The following is a 20,216-nucleotide window of genomic DNA, read 5'->3' as shown; positions in this document are numbered from 1 at the left end:
ACAAATAATGGATTTGTGGCTCAGATGATTTGGAATTATTCACATTCGGTTTTGAATTTTAAGTAGTCATCCTACTAATTATGTTCACATAACCAATTTATTTTATTGCTAAATTTGGCAATTTGTATGGAACATTGCTCAAAATCCACTGCTTGGTATTAATCAAACTCCCCTGTTGGCAACGTTAATTATAAAATATGAACTCATAAACTCCAAACTAAATGTGAACACTCTCTCTCCCAGCTGAAGCTGTGAACAAAAGTACAATTGAGAAAAGGAAGAAAAACTACCCAAGTTTAATTCTGTCCCCCGCCCCCCAAATAATTTCCTGTTTTGCCAAGATAACTTCAATTTTAACTTCTTGCTAGAGGCAGCTTTCACAATAGGGATGGCCGTTGGAGTTTGACTCAAGAAAACTACTTGGAAGGAGGAGGTGCTTTCTTGGGAAATGTCTTTTGAATGGCACCAAATCCCCTGACAAATGATGGGCATGCTCGGCGTTGCTGGGAGTCATTGGTTATCAGGAGGTGCCATTTTGAAAGATGCTCATTCTTTTTAAAAAAAAAATGCATGGAAGTGTCTGGATCATCCAGAGAACCCTTCCATGACAAAAGAGCAGGGAGGATTGTGTGTTTACTGCTGGCTAAAGGGGCTCAACCTAAGGGTGTACTGGGGAGTCTTCTCTACGCAGCCTCTTCTCCACTTAGTCTGTCTTTAAAATTTTTAAAAAACCTCTTGGATTTAACATACTATATTTGCAAAAGTAAGCTCTACTATTCTCAGTCATGAAATAGGAGGTGGATGAGAATGCCTAAGAAAGGTACTAATTAACCCTAGACAAGCTAATCAGGCCTTCCAAAATGATTTAAGCTCTGTAACCTAGATGTGTGGTCAAAAATTAAAGGCCAGGCTGTCTTAGTCACTCCCGCAAGTTATAACATCAGAGTAAGTTTTTCCAGAGACTAAAATCAGGGATGTACAATCCTGTACTGCAGGAATTTTGAGATGAAATGGGGCTTCCTTGATGGCTCAGACAGTAAAGAATCTGCCTGCAATGCAGGAGACCTGGGGGAGAAGGCCTGAAGAAGTAAATGGCAACCCAGTCCAGTATTCTTGCCTGGAGAAGGCCATGGACAGAGGAGCCTGGTGGGCTACAATCCATGGGGTTGAAAAGAGTCGGACATGACTAAGTGACTAATACACTTGGAAGTGATATAAATCCTCAAAATACTAAAACATTTTGAAACGTGATATTTGCATTCATGGTTCTTCTTGACTGATTTTTTTGCTTCTTTTCTTTTTTATTTTCTGGGCTACCCTCAACTCTCCTAAACACACCTCTGTCTCACCTTTTGGTCACCTATAATTGTATCACTTTGTAGGCATGAGATATTCTAGGCATTGACATTTGCAACTGATATTTCAAGGAAAGAAAGGGAGGGGGTGTGCACATAAGTGAGTGTGTGTGTGAAACACTAAGTGCAGGTCTGGGGCTGTTTTTGCATTGGCACCATCTGAACTTCATGATTTGCCTGCATTCTGGGTCTTTATTCCAGTAGCTGAACACATTTATCAAACTTGCTTTTCTCAACCAAGGTTTAGGATTTAGTGACTCATTTTCATGGCCTGTGAAGTAATTTGCCTGCCAAAAGGTGCAGGGAAGATGTTATAATGTTCAGTAGACCCTGTATCTCAGTATCCAGCCCTCTCCTCCTCAAAAAAGACCAGCTACAGTGAGCCCCAGAAATTCCATTTATTCTCATTTGCATCTAAAGTAATAGGGCTGGTTTATTTTCAGCCCCCCGTGAGTCATGTTCATCCTCTCCCCTACCCTCACCCGCAGTCATCAACATTCAGGCCAGATGACTCATTCAGTAATGACACCAGCCATCATGAGAACCTCAGAGGCCTCTGTTGAAGGGTGGCCATGACTGTGTGGTAGGAAATGAGTTAACCCCACCTTTGCTTTTTATTCATTGTGTCACTCACAGCTCCAACCTTCCCATCACCTTCTGAATCCAGTCCCAGCTCCCTACCTTGGTGTGCTAGATCCCTATTATCTAGCTTCCCAGTTTCTCCAGCCACGTCTCTTGCCATTAGTCGCCTCGCACCTCCACCCTGCAGTGCTCATTTCAGCCTCTTTCTGGAGCCATACTGCCTTGTGCCTCAGGGCCTTTGCACCTGCTGTCAGTCTGGAACACTCTTCCCCTTTACTTCTGCAAACTCCCGCTCATCTTTCAGGCCATAGGTCAGATGTAGCCTTCTCCAACCCTTGGGGGCATTCCTGTACACACCAACAGTGTCCTACTCTTTCCCCTCTGCTTGTACTTTTGTGGCTCTCCTCCCATAAGTGCAAACCCCTTGCAGGCCAAACTGCTGGTATCCGTAGGAATTAGCATTCTTAGTTTGTGATGCATAGATTTTATTTAATAGAGCTTTTAAAAAGTTTAATCAGAGGATAATTGCTTTACAATGTTGTATTGGTTTCTGCCAACAACAATGTGAATCAGCTATAAGTCTACATATATATCCCCTCCCTCTTGAGCCTCCCTCCAACTCATGCTCCATCCCACCCCTCTAGGTTCTCACAGAGCACTGGGTTGGGCTCCCTGCGTTACAGCAGCTTCCCACTAGCTATCTGTTTTACACATGGTAACGTATATGTTTTAATGCTACTCTCTCAGTTCATCTACCCTCTCCTTCATCCATTGTCTCTGTTCCTACCAGGCAAGTAGTGTGCTCAGTACCATTTTTCTAGATTCCATATATATTTGTTCTCTTTGACTTACTTCACTCTGTGTAACAGGCTCTAGGTTCATCCACCTTAGTTCAACTGATTCAAATTTGTTCCTTTTTATGGCTAAATAATATTCCATTTATATGCGTACCACAGCTTCTTTATCCATTCATCTATTGATGGACATCTAGGTTGCTTCCATGTCCTGGCTATTGTAGATAGTGCTGCAGTGAACGCTGAGATACCTGTGTCTTTTTGAATTCTGGTTTTTCTCAGGGTATGTGCCCAGTAGTGGGATTGCTGGGTCATATGGTAGTTTCACTCCTATTCTTTTTTTTCAAGGAATCTCCATGCTGTTCTCCATAGTGGCTGTATGTATTTAATTACAGATCTTTATTGAAGCAATGAAATATGATAAATGAATGAGTGAATGAATAAAGGAAATGTAAAAAAAAAAAAAGAGCAAAAAAGTTCAAGAAAGAGGAAGAGAAAAAGGAAAAGAACACAAGAAAACCGTAGACTGACTGCTCGTCTGGTCGTCATCACTAACCTGCTTTGTGGGATGAAGACTAATTTAGAAATCTGGAGAAAGGGGTTAGAAAGCAAACCATTCCATTCAAGAAAAACCCGAAGAAAACCAAACCTAAGCTGTGGGACCTGGGAAACCCCTGGAGGGGTCAGGGAGAGCTGTGGCTGAGCCTAAGTAGATGTGGGATAAGACTCCTGCTCCTAGACTAGCTCAAGCCTGTTAAATTCAAGAAATAATAATTGATGTTGTTTGATTCCTAACTCCCCATATTCTGACAGAAGGGCTGATGGCATCATTTTAGCAGCAGCTATTAAAGTGGAAATTTTGTTTTGTTTTGTTTTGTTTATCTTCAAGTTAGTTGCCATTTTAACTGATGACCCTTCGCCATATTTTGGGAAGCCCAGATTCTAGACATTAAGTACATTTAAGAAACAAGGTGATAGAAAATTACTTGCCTTGGTTATTTTAAGGTAGACTAATTTTTCCATTTGTTCAGCTAGAGCCTTGTAGCCCTACGTGCCATAAAGCATTTTCAAACAGCCTCTTGAAAGATTTGTTGCCACCCTGGCTTACAAGCCGCTTGGTACTCACACAGGGTCGGCAGGCGGATGGTGGGCTTCCGTGATCAACATCCCCTAGTATTCTCTGAGCATAGCCCAATAATTTCTCAAGGCTCACAGACAGATACAATGCCCCAGTCCAAACCAGACGAGAGGTGGGAAAAGGGAAGCCTAGTAGATGTCCTCCCCTTTCTTGATAATTATACCTCTAAAAGGTTAAAGAAGGAAGAGAGGACTTACACCTCCACAAATCACCCTGGGGAAAGCTCTTCACGAGGGTGGATTGCCCAGGGTTCTTTGTGTGTCCATCTGTGAGGAATAAGGACCAATTACATGGGAAGACCCAGCAGTGCTAGGACCTCAAGTCTGGAAAGCAGCCCACTGAGAGAATTACAGCTTCCCTTCCTGCCCCCGCCATACTCCTGCTTCCGCTTCTGAGCAGACAGTATAAAAAGAGAAGATTCAGGGAAAGGGGACCAGGAGAATTTAAGAATCAGTAAGAGGCACAAAGGGCTTCCCCAGTGGCTCAGCGGTAAAGAATCTACCTCCAATGCAGGAGACCCAGGTCTGATCCCTGGGTCAGGAAGATCCCCTGGAGGGGGAAATGGCAACCCACCCCAGTATTCTTGCCTGGGAAATCCCATGGACAGAGGAGCCTGGCAGGCTGCAGTCCACGGGGTCACAAAGAGTCAGACACAGCTGAAGCAACTGAGCACACGTGCATACAAGAGGCACAAACCAACAAAGCATACTTGAATCACAGATATCCAGAGGGGGGTGGTGAACCTGCTGCTCCTAAGGGGAAGCCCGGCTGGTAGGGCTTTGCCGATTTCTGTGGTATGAACACTGGTGCCGTGACATTTAAATATCAGGCCAGCAAATGGAAGTCACTGAACTGGAAGTTAGAAAGCTTGGCACTCCAGAAAGAGCCAGCTCCAGCCTCCCACTGCCAAATGGTATAGTCTAGAATAGTCCAGAAGGTCCATCTTTGGAAACTGCTAGACCAGATTTATATTCTAGCTCTGTCAGTTATTGTCTGTGTGCATGCTATTACCTTGTGCAAGTCATTTGTCTCTCTGGGCCTCAGTTTCCTCATCTGTAAAATGGGAGTAATGATATCTCACATAGACTTGCTGTCAGTTTTCATCATTATTCATCAATACATAGTTGGGAACTCACTGTGTGCTAATTAATGTTCTAGGTGCTATGACTACATCAAGGAATAAGAAAGACAAGGTACCCAGTCTCACAGATATACAGTCTAGTTGGGGAGACAGAGGGTAAGAAAATTAAGTAGTTATATACACAATTATCAGTGTTTAGTGCTAGGAAGAAAAGAAAACAGGAGACTTAATGATTAGAATTGTGTGTGTACATCAATATTATGTTTATAAAGGGTGTAGTATAGTGTCTGGCGTCCAGTAAGCACTTCATGAAGGGTAAACATTGCTGGTATCTTTAGCACAACCTGGGCCCAGATCAGCTTAGAGTCCTCTTGTATAAAATTTCCACCAGGAATCTCAAGGTCATTTTACCTGTTGATCAACTGTTTCCAGTGGACCGGGTGGGCATATGCCTCCCATTGGAGACACAGACTGAGGTGAGAAGCCCGGCACCTTGCATTTTATGTACCCCTTGTGGAATAAGCACCTAAGAGAATGTACCAGGAGTGGCATCTCATGTTTCCGTTGGGCTTTCTAGTCCACTCGCTTTTATGTTTCCTTCATTTTACAGGTTACGGCACTTTTATACAGAAAAACGATGATGCAATGTGAGGTACTCAAAACCAAGGAACTTCAGGTGGGCAGTGTCAGGCAGTCACTTTCACTGGGCCCCTGCTGGCCAATTTAAATGTAACTGTTTGCAGTTGTGCATGAGCATGAGGTTTTACCCTTAATAATGAGCTTTATGCTACACCAGCCAACAGTCTTTAAATAACTCTGTTTTATCTGGTATTGGCACCATAAAATGATAGACCCTTTCTATGAACGTACCTCTATTGACATGGGACTTTTGGATGGATTCAGCAAGCAAACCAATTAAGCAAAGCCACCAGTTGATAAAGATAGACCAATGAGCATGCAGGTGACTTATTAAAGTATATTTTGTTTTTATTAAAAAAAAAAAAGTGCTCAGCTGTGGATGTTTGTAACAGTCCAGGATGAGGGATCAGAGAGCTCTTCATAAACATTTTCTCTTTGTGCTTCAAAGGAGCATGGAGATGTCCTAGCCTGTGGGAAGCCCACATGAAGAGGGCACTCTAATGAAGAGCTCTCACCCTGGGTAATTAGAAATTAATTACCAAGAATCAATCTAACTCAATGCAACCGTGAACCATGCCGTGTAGAGCCACCCAAGATGGGCGGGTCATGGTGGAGAGTTCTGACAAAACGTGGTCCACTGGAAAAGGGAATGGCAAGCCACTTCAGTATTCTTGCCTTGAGAACCCCATGAACCGTAAGAAAAGGCAAAAAGATAGGACACTGAAAGATGAACTCCCCAGGTCAGTAGGTGCCCAATATGCTACTGGAGATCAGTGGAGAAATAACGCCAAAAAGAATGAAGAGATGGAGACAAAGCAAAAACAATACCCAGCTGTGGATGTGACTGGTGATAGAAGCAAGGTCCAATGCTGTAAAGAGCAATATTGCATAGGAACCTGGAATGTTAGGTCCCTGAATCAAGGCAAATTGAAGTGGTCAAACAAGAGATGGCAACAGTGAACGTCGACATTTTAGGAATCAGCAAACTAAAATGGACTGGAATGGGTGAATTTACTCAGATGACCATTATATCTACTATTGTGGGCAAGAATCCCTTAGAAGAAATGGAGTAACCATCATGGTCAACAAAAGAGTCCAAAATGCAATACTTCGATGCAATCTCAAAAATGACAGAATGATCTCTGTTCATTTCCAAGGCAAACCATTCAGTATCACAGTAATCCAATTCTATGCCCTGACCAGTAATGCTGAAGTAGCTGAAGTTGAACGGTCCTATGAAGACTTACACCACCTTCTAGAACTAACACCCAAAAAAGATGTCCTTTTCATTATAGGGGACTGGAATGCAAAAGTAGGAAGTCAAGAAACACCTGGAGTAACAGGCAAATTTGGCCTTGGAGTACAGAATGAACCAGGGCAAAGGCTAATAGAATTTTGCCAAGAGAATGCACTGGTCAGAGTAGATACCCTCTTCCAACAACACAAGAGAAGACTCTACACGTGGACATCACCAGATGGTCAACACCGAAATCAGATTGATTATATTCTTTGCACCCAAAGATGGAGAAGCTCTATACAGTCAACAAAAACAAGACCAGGAGCTGACTGTGGCTCAGATCATGAACTCCTTATTGCCAAATTCAGACTTAAAATGAAGAAAGTGGGGGAAATCACTAGACCATTCAGGTATGACCTAAATCAAATCCCTTACGATTATACAGTGGAAGTGAGAAATAGAGTCAAGGGATTAGGTCTGATAGAGTGCCTGAAGAACTATGGACATTGTACAGGAGACATGGATCAAGACCATCTCCAAGAAAAAGAAATGCAAAAAAGCAAAATGGCTGTCTGAGGAGGTCTAACAAATAGCTGTGAAAAGAAGGGAAGGGAAAACCAAAGGAGAAAAGGAAAGATACACCCATTTGAATGCATAGTTCCAAAGAATAGCAAGGAGAGAATAAGAAAGCCTTCCTCAGTGATCAGTGCAAAGAAATAGAGGAAAACAATAGAATGGGAAAGACTAAAGATCTATTCAAGAAAATCAGAGATACCAAGGGAACATTTCATGCAAAGATGGGCACAATAAAGGACAGAAATGGTATGGACCTAACAGAAGCAGAAGATATTAAGAAGAGGTGGCAAGAATACACAGAAGAACTGTACAAAAAAGATCTTCATGACACAGATAACCACGATGGTGTGATCACTCACCTAGAGCCAGACATCCTGGAATGTGAAGTCAAATGGGCCTCAGGAAGTACCACTATGATTAAAGTTCGTGGAGGTGATGAAATTCCGGTTGAGCTATTTCAAATCCTAAAAGATGATGCTGTGAAAGTGTTGCACTCAATATGCCAGCAAATTTGAAAAACTCAGCAGTGGCCACAGGACTGGAAAAGGTCAGTTTTCATTCCAATCCCAAAGAAAGGCAATGCCAAAGAATACTCAAACTACTGCACAATTGTACTCATCTCATACATTAGTAAAGTAATGCTCAAAATTCTCCGAGCCAGGCTTCAATAGTACATGAACTGTGAACTTCCAGGTGTTCAGGCAGATGTTCCAGGTTTTTGAAAAGGCAGAGGAACCAGAGATTAAATTGCCAACATTTGTTGGATCATTGAAAAAGTAAGAAAGTTCCAGAAAAACATCTATTTCTGCTTTATTGACTATGCCAAAGCCTTTGACTCTGTGGACCACAATAAACTCTGGAAAATACTGAAAGACATGGGAATTCCAGACCACCTGACCTGCCTCCTGAGAAATCTGTATGCAGGTCAGGAAGCAACAGTTAGAACTGGACATGGAACAACAGACTGGTTCCAAATAGGAAAAGGAGTACGTCAAGGGTGTATATTGTCACCCTGCTTATTTAACTTCTATGCAGAGTACATCATGAGAGACGCTGGGCTGGAAGAAGCACAAGCTGAAATCAAGATTGCCAGGAGAAATATCAATAACCTCAGAAATGCAGATGACACCACCCTTATGGCAGAAACCAAAGAAGAACTAAAGAGCCTCTTAATGAAAGTGAAAGAGGAGAGTGAAAAAGTTGGCTTAAAACTCAACATTCAGAAAACCAAGATCATGGCATCTGGTCCCATCACTTCATGGCAAATAGATGGGAAAACAGTGGAAACAGTGACAGACTTTTATTTTTTTGGGCTCCAAAATCACTGCAGATGGTGACTGCAGCCGTGAAATTAAAAGATGCTTACTCTTTGGGATAAAAGTTATGACCAACCTAGGTAGCATATTAAAAAGCAGAGAGATTACTTTGCCAGCAAAGGTATGCTAGTCAAAGCTATGGTTTTTTTCAGTAGTCACGTATGGATGTGAGAGTTGGACTATAAACAAAGCTGAGCACCGAAGAATTGATGCTTTTGAACTGTGGTGTTGGAGAAAACTTTTGAGAGTCCCTTGGACTGCAAGGAGATCCAACCAGTCCATCCTAAAGGAAATCAGTCCTGAATATTCGTTGGAAGGACTGATACTGAAGCTGAAACTCCAATACTTTGGCGACCTGATGCGAAGAACTGACTCATTTGAAAAGACCCTGATGCTGGGAAAGATTGAAGGCGGGAGGAGAAGGGGACAACAGAGGATGAGATGGTTGGATGGCATCAACTTAATGGAGAAGAGTTTGAATAAATTCAGGGAGTTAGCGATGGACAGGGAGGCCTGACTCACTGCATTCCATGGGGTCGCAAAGAATCAGACATGATTGAGTAACTGAACTGAACCAAGAATTAAAATGAGCGAGAAGGTCCCTTCACCTGTTCTGGCCCCGTCATATCTTACTCTAACTGAGATCTTGACGGCGAACCATAGGCAACACTCAGTTAGTTCAGCAAGCAGCTGGACTAGTTTAACATTTCCTAATGTTTTATTGTGAGATGAATTAGACAAATGAATTTGGTCTCAGAGACTGTGTTTAAGGTTGTTCTGGTTTATATGAGTTTATAGCCTGGGTAGGGCAGATGACCAAAACAGTGTGATTTTGAACATTCATCCCCTAGACCATGCATTGTAATCACACTTCATAGAGAACTGATTCTGAAAGATGTCTTGGCCCAAGATTTGTTTTACAGTACACCACACCCAAACTGGGATACTCTGGTGGCCCAGCGGTAAAGAATCTACCTGCAATGCAGAAATCCCTGGGTTGGGAAGATCTCCTGGAAAAGGAAGTGGCAACCCAGTTCAGTATTGTTGCCTAGGAAATCCCAAGGACAGAGAAGTCTGATGGGCTACAGTCCATGGGGTTGTGAAGAGTCAGACATGACTTACTGACTAAACAACAACAACCACAACATACCCAAATTACACTAAAATCAAAACAAATTGAAGCAGCTTTAAAACGGCTTTGTACAACTCTTCAAATGTTATCCCTTTGGGAACAGTGTGTTCTGAACTATCTGAAGATAAGTCAGGAGCTTGATAGCTGTGTGATCTTGGGCCAGTTCCTTGACCTCTCTGTATCTCAGCTCTCATCTGTACAATGGAGGTGATAGTAGTACTTGCCTCACAGAGAGTGGTTCAGTTCAACTCAGTTCAACACATCTTCATTGAAAACCTGACTGTCTGGTCTGGAAATAGGGTAGTAAACCAAACCACTGAATTCCTGCTGTCATGAAGCTTCCATTCTAGTGGGGACAGAAGGACAGTGAGCAAATAAATAGATACATGGTATAACACTGATTCTGAGAGGCACAGTTTTAACATTTGAACATCTCTGATGTAGTCATTGGTATCATGTAGTGATGATTGGTATTTATCAGCCTTTTTAGAGATGCATAATGGTAGGTCTTAGAGTTGACATAATCTTATATTTGATTAAATACAGTAAAATATGCCAGATAGTGCTAAGTACTAAGTCAACAAGTTACAGCAGGCTAGAGAACTGCAGGGCTTCCCAGGTGGCACTAAAGGTAAAGAACCCTCCTGACAATGCAGGAGACATAAGAGACATAAATTTGGAATAAATTGCAAAGCCCTTCTGAGAGCTGATGATGCATGAACTGCCCCCACCCACTTCAAGACCCCAACTCTAACCACCTCTCTTGTTCGATCCCTGGGTGGGAAGATCTCCTGGAGGAGGGCTTGGCCACTCCAGTATTCTTGCCTAAGAATCCCATGGACAGAGGAGCCTGGCAGGTGACAGTCCATGGGGTCACAAAGAGTTGAACATGACTGAGCAACTTCGCAGGCATGGAGCTGTAGACTGCAGCCTGGAGGGCACTGCTTATATCGGGTGTCAGGAAGGCACTCCTGTCCACGTGTCCTTGGTTCCGAGGCCTGGAGGAAGTCAGACGGGAAGTGCTCCAGGCAGTGTGTGCTGTCATCGGTGAGGAGAGAGGCTGCAGAGTGCTCACTCCAGGACCCTCACCACCAGGGTTCAACTCCCAGCTCTGCCATTTCTAAGGACTGTGAGGGGGTCAAGTCACTCCACCTCTCTGTCTCCACGGGGATCGGAACAGTACATCACAGAATGCTTGTTGGACTTACCGGGTCAGTGTGTAAGCACTGAGGGCTTGGCATGTGAGGGTGAGGGGAAGTGCACACCCCAGTCTGAGCGCAGGCCCCAGGCAAGGAGCCCTGGCTTCAGCCCTCTGCTGCAGCCCCTCCACGGCTCTCCCCTGTGAAGATGGCAGACAGCGTCTGCCTTCTGGGCTTGTGGGAAGCCGCAAACCGGAGGCTTCCTGTACCTAAGATGCATCTGAGGACTCCCTGAGGCTAGCCGGACACTGCTGTGGTCACCGGGTATTTCGGTGCGTGAGGCCAGAGAGGCCCCTGAAGTGGAGCTGACAGCGGGAGGGATAAGCAGATGAGCGAGTTGATTTCTGGAAGCACAGTGAAGGCACTGGGGCACTTGAAGGTGAATGCTTCAGCAATGGTGTTCAGGGAAGACCTCCTAGAGGAGGTGACATTCGATCTGTGACCTGAAAGAGACAGAAGACGTGGGTTCTGCACAGACCTGTGGGGAGAGCAAGTGCCGAGGCCCAGAGGTGGGCAGAAGCAGGGGCTGAAGGGAAGCCAACCAGGCTGGCGAACAAGAGAGGTGGTTAGAGTTGGGGTCGAGAAGCGAGTGGGGGCGGTTCATGCATCATCAGCTCTCAGAAGGGCTTTACGATTTATTCCAAATTTATTCCATTGCAGTGAAGTCACTGGAGCTACTGTGTGTAAAGAAAGCTTCTAGCATGTTGTTTGGCCCAAACTGGGTGCTCATTAACTGGGAAACATTGATGCGCACTAATGAGTGTGTGCCTGGTGATCTCCAGAGCCTGGGAGGAAGAGAGTGAAAACTGCTGGATTGTGCTTTTTCATTGTTCTTTAAGTGACAAATTCTTTTGTTTAAAGTTAGAACTGGATTTGTCATATAAGTCTAAGAATTTGAACTTTGGTATACACAATAGAATTGCCTCCTTGGAGCCATTTAAAGCTCTTGTGTCTAATTTTATCAAGAGTATTTCAAAAGGTCAGGGGGCAATTGGAGAGGATGTGGAAAAAACCAACAGATAAAGACAAGATAGGCAGGAACTTGTTTTTTAAGTCACTCAGCACAACACCGGCAGCTGAATGTTTAATAAATGACTTTTGGTGCTGACCTCTCCCTAGGCATGCTATTTGCAGAAGTATGCAAGGAACAGGGTGAGGAAGGGCTCACATCTATTTCCTGTTAATTTTTTCATCTAGTCCTCCCAGTAATTCTGGCAAATAGAGAGTCATTGGATTAGAATTATAGCCATACCAGCTACAACTGGAGATCGCACTTTCAAAGCTCTTCAGAGAATGATCATTGCATTGTATCTTTGCACTGCAAGGATGGAGACCCCAGAGTTGGAGTTGTGCAGTGCACAGGCTGGGCAGCCATACTTAACTGTCCTGTCTACAAGATAGCTCTTGCCGTCACTATGGACTCACTATGGAATATGTCCCCCACCAAAATTTGTTTGTTGGAACCCAGTCCGAAATGAGATGGTATTAGGTACTGGGGCCTTTGGGTGATTAGGTGACTTGGGTGATTCAGGGTAGCAGAGCTGATGTGAATGGAATTAGTGCCCTCATAAAAGAGACCCCAGGGAGCTCTTTTGCCCCCTCGGCCAAGTGAGGACATAGTGAGAAGACAGCTGACTATGAACCAGGAAGTGGGCCCTCATTAGACAAAAGATCTACCGGGGCTTTGATCTTGGATTTGCTAGCCTCCAACTGTGAGAAACAAATGTTTGCTGTTTATCAGCTACTCCGTCCATAGTATTCTGTTATAGCAGCCTAAATAGACTGAGACAGGAATTGGTTCTGAGAAGTGGGCTGCTGCTATAACAGTGTGGAAGCAGCTTTGAAACTGGGTAGTGGGTAGAAAGGTTGCAAGAATTTTGAGGCTCCTGCTAGAAAACGCCTATTATCCTTCACAGCATTGCTGTGAAGTAGGGGCAATTCTGGTGAGGACAGAAGAGAAGAGAGAGAAGGAGCTTTAGAGAAAGCATCAGTCTTAGTAGAGATACTTAAGTAATCCTGAACAGATTGGTAGAAATATGGACGGTAAAAGCCATCCCGATGAGGTCTTACATGCAAATGAGGAACACATTATTGGATGCTGGGAAAAGGCCATCCTTCTTGTGTGTTAGTCACCCAGTCGTGTCCGAATCTTTGTGAGCCATGAACACCAGGTTCCTCTGTCCATAGGATTCTCTAGTCAAGAGTACTCCTGGAGAATAGTGGGTAGCCATTCCCTTCTCCAGGGGATCTTCCTGACCCAGGGATTGAACCTGGGTCTCCTGCATTGCAGGCAGATTCTTTACCATCTGAGCCACCAGGGAAACTTGGTTGAATTGCGATTAGGTCCTGTTGCTTTATAGACGGTAAAACTTGTAGGTAATGAAGTTGGATATTTGAGAAAATGTCTAAGGAGAGTGTTGAAGAAGCAGTCTGGTTTCTCCTAACTGCTTATAAAATGTGAGAAAAGAGATGATTTGAAGCTGGAATTGTTCAGCAAAAAGGAATCGGAATTTAAAGATTTGGAAAATTCTCAGCCTGTCTATATTGCAAAAAAATGAGAATACTAAGGGTGTTGGCCAAACAACCCTTTGATAAGGAGGTTAATACTAATTAGTGTTAGTAAGAGGCTGGGCACTATTTTTCAGGACAAGAGAAGAATGACATGGAAGGTAATTCAGAGACCAGCAAGGCTGTCACTCCTGCCACAAGCCTGGAGTGCATGGCTCTGGGGGACAGTTGCCCCCACTTGGATTAGAAAAGAGGGGGCCTTCCAGAACCCCAAGGCTGAAGACCCCAGCCCAGGAGAGCTACAGGGCGCTGGCAGAACCATCCTGCCAAGCCTTGGGGGCGATGTTACCAGTGGGCCTGGAAGGTAGAGCATCTATCCAAAGAGGATTAGTCCTGAGCCTTACAATTTAATGTTGTTTGCTCTGTTAGGTTTGGTGCTTACTTGAGACCTATCACCCTTTCCTCTTTCCTGTTTCCTCCTGTTGGAATGGTAGTGTCTCTCCTGCCCATGTCCCACCATTGTATTTTGGGAGCACTTAACTTGCTAGGTCTCTCCATTTCACAGCTGGAGAGGAGTTGGCCTCAGGATGTATCTCACGTCCAATCTCACTCATGGGTGATTTAAACAAGGTGAGGTTTAGATGAAGCTTTGGACTTCAGACTCTAGAGTTGATGCTGGAATCAGTTAATTCTTTGGGAGGTGTTGGGATACAATAAATGTATTTTGCATGTGAGAAGAACATGAATTTGGGGGTGATCAAGGGTGGAATACTATAAGCTGTATCCTCCCCCCGCCACATAATTCGTATGTTGAAGCCTAGCCCCCAACATGGTGATATTTTTAGGTTTGGCCTTTGGGAGATGATTAAGTCATGAGGGTGGAGCCCTCATCCACGGGGTTAGTGCCTTTGCAAAAGGGACCCTAGAGAGCTCTCTTAGCCCTTCCACCATGTGAGGACACAGCCAAAGGACAGCCCTCTATGGAGCGGGAAACACCCAATCTGCTAGCGTTTTCATCTTGGACTTCCCAGCCTCTAGAATTATGAGAGATGTTTATAGTTATAAGCCACACAGTGTATGGCAGTCTGTTATAGCAGTTTGAACGAACTAAGACAGTCCCCACTTTCAAAAAATCTGATGTCACCCAGGGCTCCGTGAAGGTTAGGTGACAGCTGAGGACACATGACTAGAATGAGCAGATGCGGGAGCTGAACACAGGTAACACCAGGAGAATGATAGCTGCTCCTGCCTCCGGCTACTGGGGAAAATTGTTGTTGTTCAGTTGCTGGGTTGTGTCTGACTCTTTGCGACCCCATAACTGCAGCCCACCAGGCCTCCATCCTTCACTATCTCCCAGAGTTTGCTCAAACTCGTGTCCATTGAGTCGGTGATGACTCATTGGTGAGCTGGGGAAAATGGATTCAGGCAAATGAAAATAAGGCGAAGGAGAGGCTGTTGAGGGCTCTGAGGGATGAAGCCAGAGACGAGATCAAGGAGGAAGTGAGTCATTCTGACTGGGGGGCCTTGACGGCACCAGAGTTTGAGCAGGGCTTTGGCAGAGGAGTCAGACTCTGTCGTCAGGGTGGGGGAAGGGCACCCAAGAGCCGTTCGCCACATCGCTTTGCAGTCTTGTCCCTCGGCCACATCTCAGCTGCAGCTGCACCTCATCCATAAGCGGACGACTCACACTCGTAATTCATTCACAAGCATTTTCCATCTAAATCAGCAAACGGACATGTCTCCTGATGGCCATGCACGCGCCTCTCAGGGCACTGGTCCACTCCGAGCGTTGGCACAGGGAGGCTGGCTGTGCAGTTTTGATAGTCCCATTGGAGGAAATTAAGTGCTCTGAGCAGTTGCTTCCTAACAGCTTCCAAGGAGGGAAATCAACTCCATTGCCTGCGGTCTACAGATAACGTTGGCTCAGCAGCTCGCTTTCCTCCAGCTTGGAAGAAAATTGGGACTTTCCCAGTGGGTGTATGTGTGGGGAACCTCACGTGGAGGGGGACACCAGTGGTCACAGGCGTGACTGTAATAGCAGCTAACGTTGATCGAGTACTCTTTACGTTCTGGGGCTGTGCTAAGTATGGTAGAGAAATACCTTCTCTTACGTGGGACTAGGTTCTAAAGTCAGCATGTAAGAGGCAAAAACTTGCGTCTGGCTGAAATTCGCCTTGAAGTTCCCTTAAGCTGCCCACAGTGTTCAGGCACATGGCCACGCAAGCTCCTGAATGGCAGCCTTACTTATAAACATGAACAGTAGGATTCTGCCTAAATGCATCGTCAGTCTCTCACCTTGCCCTCAGTCTAGGACACTGAAAGTAGGGATGGGGGGAGCCACCACTTTTTAAAATTATTATTGCTCTCCCATCTGCTTTTCTTCATCTTGTTCTTCTTCCCCTTGGTTTTCCCCCTCATCTTTTCAGAAACTGGACACCTGAATTTGAATTGCCCTAAGTTAAATTCTCATTTAATACAACTTCATTCTTTGACTTCATGCGACTTCATGCTCAGTGTTGGGGAGGGGAAATTGCCCCCTCCACCCCTCTTGATGTCTTGTGGTTGGACACAAGACAGATTAGCAGGAGAAAAAGAGACATATTTGAAATTCATGCTGGTCTCTCAGACATGGGATCTAAGAAGTGACCAAAGCAGATAACTTTTATACTTCTAGAGAAAAAAATAATATATTTGGGAGGAATTGACAGGAGAGAGAACCTTAGGTTTTGGGTGCCCAGCTAGCAAAAAATATAAACTGAGTTTTGACTTGGGGTAGTAAATAAGAGCAGTAACAGCGTTTGTTTAGATTTTGGTTTCTTGCCTGAATTCCCTATCTGACAGTAAGGGTGTCCTACCTTTAAATGCGGGGAGTACACTTTTCATATGAGAGATTTTTTAAATTTATTTTTTAATCAGAATATAATTGCTTTGGGCTTCCCAGGTGGCTCAGTGGTAAAGAATCCACCTGCCAAGCAGGAGATATGGGTTTGATCCCGGGGTTGGGAAGATTCCCCTAGAGGAGTGCCTGGCAAACCCACTCCAGTATGCTTGCCTGGAGAATTCTGTGGGCAGAGGAGCCTGGCATGCTACAGTCCACGGGGCTGCAAAAGAGTCAGACACAACTGAGCAACTAAACAGCAATGATACAACACAACAACAACAACATAATTGCTTTACAATGTTGTATTCTTTTGTGCTGTTCAACAGCATGAGTCAGCTATATGTGTGTCCCCTTCCTCCTGCTCCTCGCTCCCACCCCATCCCCATTCCACCGCTGTGGGTCACCACGGAGCACCGGGCTGCATTCCCGGTGCTGTACAGCCACTTCCCACTCGCTGTCTCACGCATGGTGGTACGCATGACCACGCCCCTCTCTCAGTTCCTCCCACCCTCTCCTCCCCCCTCTGTGTCTACAAGTGTGACATTCCGCATGAGAGAGGTCTTTTCCTGCTCTCAGGCTGACAGAAAGGAGGGTCAGAGTCCCTCTGGTTAAGGGGCAAGTGTCCCTCTTGGCCATTTCTTAAGTAACTTTAATTCAAAATAATCAATATGCCATTGAGGCATATTTGGGTGCAGCCTACTCTGGGCCCGACAGTTACAGGCACCCTGGAGAGTAAAAAGCTGTACTGTTGCGGTCGTACTCTTACAGTAAAAGATACTAAGAGAAGTTTAGGCATAAGCCTGAGGTTGCACAGCTCTCATACTTGGCCCCAGGACGATAGCGCCCAGGCAGGCAGACTCCAGAACCTGTGAGCTATTAGCTGGGAAGACAAGAGCCGTCTCCCTGGGGCCTCTGTCCCTGCTCTCGTGGCTCCTTTGGGCCCCTTCAGCCGATTGAATGTTGAGTGTCAGACCTAACCAGTGATCCAGCTATCACCATCTCGGGCCTCACTTCTTAAAAATAAGTGTTTCATCCAGCCCAGCCCTGAGATATAATAGCCGATATTGTATGCACATTAAACACCAAATGATTGTTAACATGTTTATTGAAGCTTAACAGGCATCCAGTATGTAAAAGATGACTCTCTTCTATGGCTGTCAGACCTCAATAAACATGTTTAATAATTAATTGGCATTAAGCAAACATAATTGTGTGATTCTAAATTAAGTGTTCGGCGAAGCGTACTGTGAATGGGAAACCACAGTGGTGGTTTATTACTTAAAGTTCAGGCTGTCAATCTGGCTTTTCACATACAAGGAAAAGCACCCTGCTTTCAAAGCCATGTGGTATGCCGGTTGCCTCATGCCAAAAAAAAAAAGCACGGGCCTTCCTGTTCCTGGACTTTTTGATCTGAAAGTGTTTCTTATGTGGTTAGCTGTTTGTCTTTCACTCACTTGGGGTCCTGAAAGTCCTGAGTCAAGAATTTGTGTTTTCACGTTATCAGCTTTCAGATGAATTAACCAGTTCTGACATAAACTCCATTCTCCCCCCAGTATAGCCAATGCTTGACACTTGCTGTAGTTACAGTCTCTAAAATCACTGCAAACACTGATTTAGGGAATACGGAACCATTGTTCCTAGAGGAAATAGCAGATTAGGTTCCTCTGAGCCTCTCATCACAACGCTTTTGTCACCTGATCAATATATGTTTTACACGTTTCTGTTTAAAGTAACTTTATTTAACTTACGTTGTTCATTCTTTATCATTGAAGTCACAGCCAATAGCACTGTAACTAATGCCTGGATGAAACTTATCTAACACACAGATATTCCCTGTAAGGCACATCATGACCTCTTGTGCTCAGAAACACCAAACATCACTCCAGCACAGCTCAGGGGGCCTTCTTAAACAGCAAAACAGTGAGAGAAATTACAAAAATGTGAGGAAAGAAAAGGGGCACAAATGAGACCATGAAAAGGCACACACTTGTTTATAATATGAGCTGAAACAAGAAGGCATAATGATCTTAGCTGGGAACTTTGCTATGGGACACTTCCCATTTTTTGCAACTCTGCATTTGTCTGCCCGTATCTACCTACAAGGGCTTCCCAGGTGGCTCAGAGGTAAAGAATCTGCCTGCCAATGCAAGAGATACGGGTTCAATTCCTGGATTGGGAAGATCCCCTGGAGGAGAAAATGGCAACCCACTCCAGTATTCTTGCCTGGAAAATTCCATGGACAGAGGAGTCTAGTGGGCTACAGTCCATGGGGTCACAAAGAGTCAGACATGAATTAGTGATTGAGCATGCAAGCATCCTCCCATGCAAAAGCAGCATGAAAGCTGATTCCAAGGCTACAAGTAACTTTGCTTTATGCAGGTATACAAGGGCAAAATCCTCGAGTTTTGAAATGAGAATTCCATCAAACATGGCCGTCTGTATACTAAGTGCTGTGTATCCTCTGCTAGGCCTTTGTACAAGCCGTTCCACCTGCCCGTAAAATTGTCTGCTGATCCTCATGATGCTTTTGCTCACAGTAGTTGCACAATAAATATTTGTGCAGTTCAGCTGACTAGTTTTCAAATAAGGACCCCAAATATGTCATAGCCTAAGTGTCGAGAATGTGGGAGATTGCCCATCTTAGCAGATTCTTTGCAACATTGTGTTATCATTTTTTTTACACTATGCTAAGTTTAAAAGAGACCCAGAGATTTTTTTTCCCTCACTGTGGTAGGGCTACACAGGACATCCATCTTCAGATGCCTAGCCCTGTGTTCCCATTAGCCTTGTAGGTGAATGCGTGGACATGTGTGTTTAGGCATGCCTGTACAGAATACAATATGAATTTTTTAAATTGAATTAATGATATTGGTAAGAAATTTCTTTGTCTTGTGCCTTTCCCCAGTATTTCTTGAAAAATCATTTCTTCCAACACTTTCTGCCTAAGTAGGCTTGGGGTTTTGTTTAGATCAATTCATTTTAACTCTCTTTCTCTCTCCCTCTTCTTTTTCTGCCAATGGAAAATGCAGCTGTTGAGGATGACAATTGCCAAACAGAGGCTGGGAGATGAAGAAATTGGCGTGCGGCACTTTGCAGCCCATGAGCGTGAAGATTTGGTTCAGCAGCTGGAGAGAGCAAAGGAACAGGTTATCGTCAACATCTGTTAAGAGTGGGGGGTGTGTTCGCATCGCTGGGCACGACACAGAGAAGAGTAGGCTGTGCCCTGTTTCTCCGAGAATGTGGGGTGTCTGGGATGTGATCAGAGGAGGATGAAGGATATAGTTGGAATGCATTTACTCCCTCAATTCTCTGCTAAGTTCTTAAGCAATCTTCTGTTTTAGGCTTCGAGCAGATCTGCTGTCTTACTTTGGGTGTCATTGTTCTGAACATAGCAAGAAACATCCCCATACCCAGGACAGACAGGGAGAGAACAAACATGACAAACTGGCCTTAAGTTGCAAGTTTCAGCTGAAATACTGAGTGATGCTTTTTAGTCTAAATCTCAGCGGGTACCGAGCCCTAGTTAGGGAGCAGCTTAGAGAGCCTCAACTTTGTTTTTCCTCTCTGATTAAGTGATTTTGAAGAACAGAACAAGATTTCTGGGTCTAGAGTGGTTTAAAAAAGTATGTAGTTGTAAGACACTGGCTGTTGTTACCAGTGTCTTGATTTGCCCTCTCCGAGCCTCTGGCTTTAGGGCAGGCTGCAGTTAGTAAGCAAGAAGTTCTGTGCTTCCAAGCTGCCACGTCTGTCTCATCTTGGATATAGTAAGTGACTGGCT

At 44.5% G+C, this 20,216-nt stretch overlaps 1 protein-coding gene across 4 annotated transcripts in view; it reads left to right on the top strand.

The window, feature by feature from the left end:
• CCDC149 (coiled-coil domain containing 149) overlaps positions 1-20,216 on the top strand; it is a 116,911-nt gene that overhangs the window by 62,442 nt on the left and 34,253 nt on the right. For all 4 annotated transcript variants that reach the window (XM_018049342.1, XM_018049339.1, XM_018049341.1 and 1 more), the window contains one exon: positions 19,468-19,584. In XM_018049342.1, the coding sequence (XP_017904831.1) occupies positions 19,468-19,584 (117 nt within the window). The remainder of the gene's footprint in view (positions 1-19,467; positions 19,585-20,216) is intronic.

Source organism: Capra hircus, chromosome 6, assembly GCF_001704415.2.
Source record: "Capra hircus breed San Clemente chromosome 6, ASM170441v1, whole genome shotgun sequence".
Lineage (NCBI taxonomy): Eukaryota > Metazoa > Chordata > Mammalia > Artiodactyla > Bovidae > Capra > Capra hircus.
The sequence above is the reverse complement of the archived record's forward strand: the minus strand, read 5'-3'. Positions and strand labels throughout refer to the sequence as shown.